We start from the raw sequence: 3,680 nt of genomic DNA on the forward strand, positions 1-3,680 counted from the left end.
CACTCACCTCAGCCTCCCAAAGGCGCGGGATTACAAGCTGAACCACCGAGCCCGGCTACTAGTCATATTTTTAAAATGCAGTATGTCAGCTGTGAGATGACTGTTAGTGGTGGTCAAATGCGAAAAAATGAGCAACTTTAAAAAAAAAATCTATGAGGCTAGGTGTGGTGGCTCAAGCCTGTAATCCCAGCATTTTGGGAGGCTGAGGTGAGAGAATTGCCTGAGACCAGGGGGTTTGAGACCAGCCTGGGAAACTTGGTGAGACCTCATCTCTACCATAAATTTAAAAAATTAGTTGGGTGTGGTGGCATGTGCCTATAGTTACAGCTACTTGGAAAGCTGAAGCAGAAGGATCGGCTGAGCCCAGCAGGTTGAGGCTGTGGTGGCTGTGAGCATGCCACTGCACTCCAGCCTGGGCAACAGAGCAAGACTCTGACTCAAAAATAAAAAAATTTTAAAAATCTGTGAACTACAGCAATCTTGCTAAGGACCAGAGCCATCATTCTGAATATCTGTTTTAAAAAAGTGATGCCTTCAGGGTCTCTTGCCCCTTACAGAAAACATGCTCAGACTGTTGTTTTTGTGAGGATTTTTGACTTGTGTTGGGGAGAGGATATTTGCTTCTAAGGTTTTCTGGATTAAGGGGACAAATAAGCATACTTGTTAGAAGTTGTCCCTACCTAGAGGCTCTGGTGGGTGAGTCCATATTTATTTGGATGGTTATTTTACTGTCTGCCCTGCACGAGACTGTAGTCATGGAAGGACTGCGTCTGGCTCTTCTGTGTCCTCTTGAGCTCCTCCTGGGTACTTAGTAGGCTTTCAGTAAATATTTGTTGGATGAATGTTGTGGAGTTGTTCGGTTCTTGAAGAGGTTTGCTAAGTTGGCTTGTGTTTTCCAGGGTCCTAAAAAGGTGGGAACACTGTGGCGAGAAGCTGGGCTCAGCTGGAAGGAATTTCTACCTGAAGGCCAGGACATTGATGCATTCGTCGCTGAACAGGTTTGGAGCTGGAGTTAGGTTAATTCTAGCATTCGGGTCTGGCCATTCTTCTCTTTCTTCCTCATCTCATCGTGCATCTTCTCTCTCAACTGTGTGTCTTTTTGGTTGCAGAAGGTGGACTATACCCTGGGAGAGGAGTCTGAAAACCCTGGTCAGAGGGCACTCCCCTCTGAGGAGCTGAGCAGGCAGCTGGAGAAGCTGCTGAAGGAAGGCAGCAGCAACCAGCAGGTGTTCGACTGGATAGAGGTGTGTTTCTCCTGGATATTGGGGAGGGATAAAGGAGAGGTTTTTTTTGTTTGTTTGTGAGTTGGAGTCTCACTCTGTCGCCCAGACTGGAGTGCAGTGGCACACTCAATGGCCACTGCAGCCTTGACCTGCTGGGCTCAGGTGATCCTTCCACCTCAGCCTTCTAAGTAGCTGGAACTATAGGCACATGTCACCCAGGTTGGTCTCAAACCCCCTGGACTCAGGCAGTTCTCTCGCCTCTGCCTCCCAAAGTGCTGGTATTACAGGCGTGAGCCACTGCAGCCGACTGAGAGGTATTTCTTGAGGTGGGGTTGGGGACTGCAAGAATGAAGACTGGCACAGTTCATAACTGTGGGCCATTTGTTTCTCCCACACAGGCCAACCTCAGTGAGCAGCAGATAGCATCCAACACGTTAGTTCGTGCCCTCATGACAGCTGTCTGCTATTCTGCAATTATCTGTAAGAGGAGCTGGGGAGATGATGGGCAGGGGTGGGCCTGACGAGCAAATGGAGGGAGGGGGATTTCAGTCTTTGTCTCCTAGTTCTGACCAGGCTAAGGGTGCATTATTCCATGTATTCCTGTCTTCTTCACTGTAGTTGAGAGTACCCTCCGAGTGGATGTTGCAGTGCTGAAAGCACGAGCGAAACTGCTACAGAAATACCTGTGTGATGAGCAGAAGGAGCTGCAGGCACTCTATGCCCTCCAGGCCCTTGTAGTGACCTTAGATCAACCTGCCAGTAAGAGCCAGGCCTCGGGGATGGGAGTGGGTGGAGGGACTACCACATGGCAAAGGGTAGGTATGGAAGGGTCTCAACCCAAGAAAGATAGGTAGTCACTGGAGAGCAAAATGCCCTTATGGTTTGATTTCTTCTCCCTACATTTGTGTCCTTGGCTACAAATGGAAGGAGTTAGGTCCAGCCTTGAAGTGTAATTGGTTACCTGCTTCGTGCCTAACCATCTGTTTGATGCCAGTAGTGCAGAAGTGATAAATGATAGCATCTTCCAGGTATACTATATGCTTCCCTCTGCCTGGCACAGGGCTGAAATGCTTTGCTACCATACCTCATTTAATTCTCACAACTGTTTAGGGTGATGGTATTATCTCCATTTTCCATATTAAGAGACAGGCCTAGAGGTTATGCATTCAACACTTAGGCATGTGTCAGGACATGGGGATGTTTGTAGTGAGTTGAGCACAGTTCCTGTGCTGGCAGGAAGTCAGTAACAGTGTGGGTGGTAAGTGTTGGAAGATGGGAAGATAGGTGCTCCCTGGGGGGAGTATACCTGGTCTGAAGGATGACAAGTGGGAATTAGCTAACTCACAAATGAAGGGTGTGGGTGAACACTTTAAACGAAGGCACTGTGTGTTTGGGGCTGGAGAGATGGACATGGGGGCCAAGTCATGCAGTCCCATGTAAGCCATGGCAAGAGTTTTGGGTTTTAGCTAAGGGTAGGAAAAGGCCTTTGGGGGATTTTAAGCAAGAAATAAAAAGAATTTGGTTTTAGGCTGGGAGCAGTGTCTCATGCCTGTAATCCCAGTACTTTGGGAGGTTGAGGCAGGAGTATTGCTTAAAGCCAGGAGTTGAGACTGGGTAACATAATGAGACCCCAGATGTACAAAAAAAAAAAAGTTTTTTTGAGCCAGGGTCTCACTGTCACCCAGGCTGGAGTGCAGTGGTGAGATCATGGCTTACCAAGGTCTCGACCTCCTGGGCTCAGGCAATCCTCTCTCCTCAGCTTCCTGAGTAGCTGGGTCTACATGTGCACACCACACTTGGCTAATTTTTTTTTTTTTTGAGTTGGAGTCTCACTCTAATTGCCCAGACTGGAGGGCAGTGTCATGCTCAACCTGCTGGGCTCTGGCGATCCTTCCGCCTCAGCCTTCCAAGTAGCCGGAACTACAGGTACGCACTACCACCCTGGCTAATTTTTGATTTATTATAGAGACAAGGTCTTGTCAAGTTTCCCAGGCTGGTCTCGAACTTGTGGGCTCAGGCAATCCACTTGTCTCAGCTTCCCAAAGTACTGGGATTACAGGCTGAGCCACCAGGCCCAGCCGCCTGACTAATTAAAAAAAAAAATTTTGTAGAGATGGGGTCTTGAATTCTTGGGCTCAAGCAGTTATCTTGCCTCTGCCTTCCAAAGCGCTGGGATTATAGGCATAAGCCACTATACCCGGCCTCTACAAAAAATTAAAGAATTAGCTGGGCATGATGGCGTGTGCCTATAGTCCAAGCAACTTGGGAGGCTGGGGCAGGAGGATTGCTTAAGTCCAGGAGTTTGAGGCTGTAGTGAGCTATGATCATGTCTCTACTCCAGCCTGGGTACAGCCAGACTATGTCTCAAAAAAATTTTTTTTTTCTTAAAGCAGGATTTATTGAGAGGACAGAAAAGCTTCTACAGTGGGAAGGGACCCAAAGGGGTTGCCCGCCCCC

The 3,680-nt window shown here is 48.3% G+C and overlaps 1 protein-coding gene across 5 annotated transcripts in view; it reads left to right on the forward strand.

Moving 5' to 3' along the window:
• The window catches only part of EIF4G1 (eukaryotic translation initiation factor 4 gamma 1), a 20,258-nt gene that overhangs the window by 13,861 nt on the left and 2,717 nt on the right, over positions 1–3,680 (forward strand). For all 5 annotated transcript variants that reach the window (XM_008062779.2, XM_008062781.2, XM_008062782.1 and 2 more), the window contains 4 exons: positions 900–998; positions 1,110–1,244; positions 1,622–1,703; positions 1,842–1,982. In XM_008062779.2, the coding sequence (XP_008060970.1) occupies positions 900–998; positions 1,110–1,244; positions 1,622–1,703; positions 1,842–1,982 (457 nt within the window). The remainder of the gene's footprint in view (positions 1–899; positions 999–1,109; positions 1,245–1,621; positions 1,704–1,841; positions 1,983–3,680) is intronic.

The sequence above is a fragment of the Carlito syrichta genome, unplaced genomic scaffold (assembly GCF_000164805.1).
Source record: "Carlito syrichta isolate Samal-C Ts95f unplaced genomic scaffold, Tarsius_syrichta-2.0.1 Scaffold305827, whole genome shotgun sequence".
Classification (NCBI taxonomy): domain Eukaryota; kingdom Metazoa; phylum Chordata; class Mammalia; order Primates; family Tarsiidae; genus Carlito; species Carlito syrichta.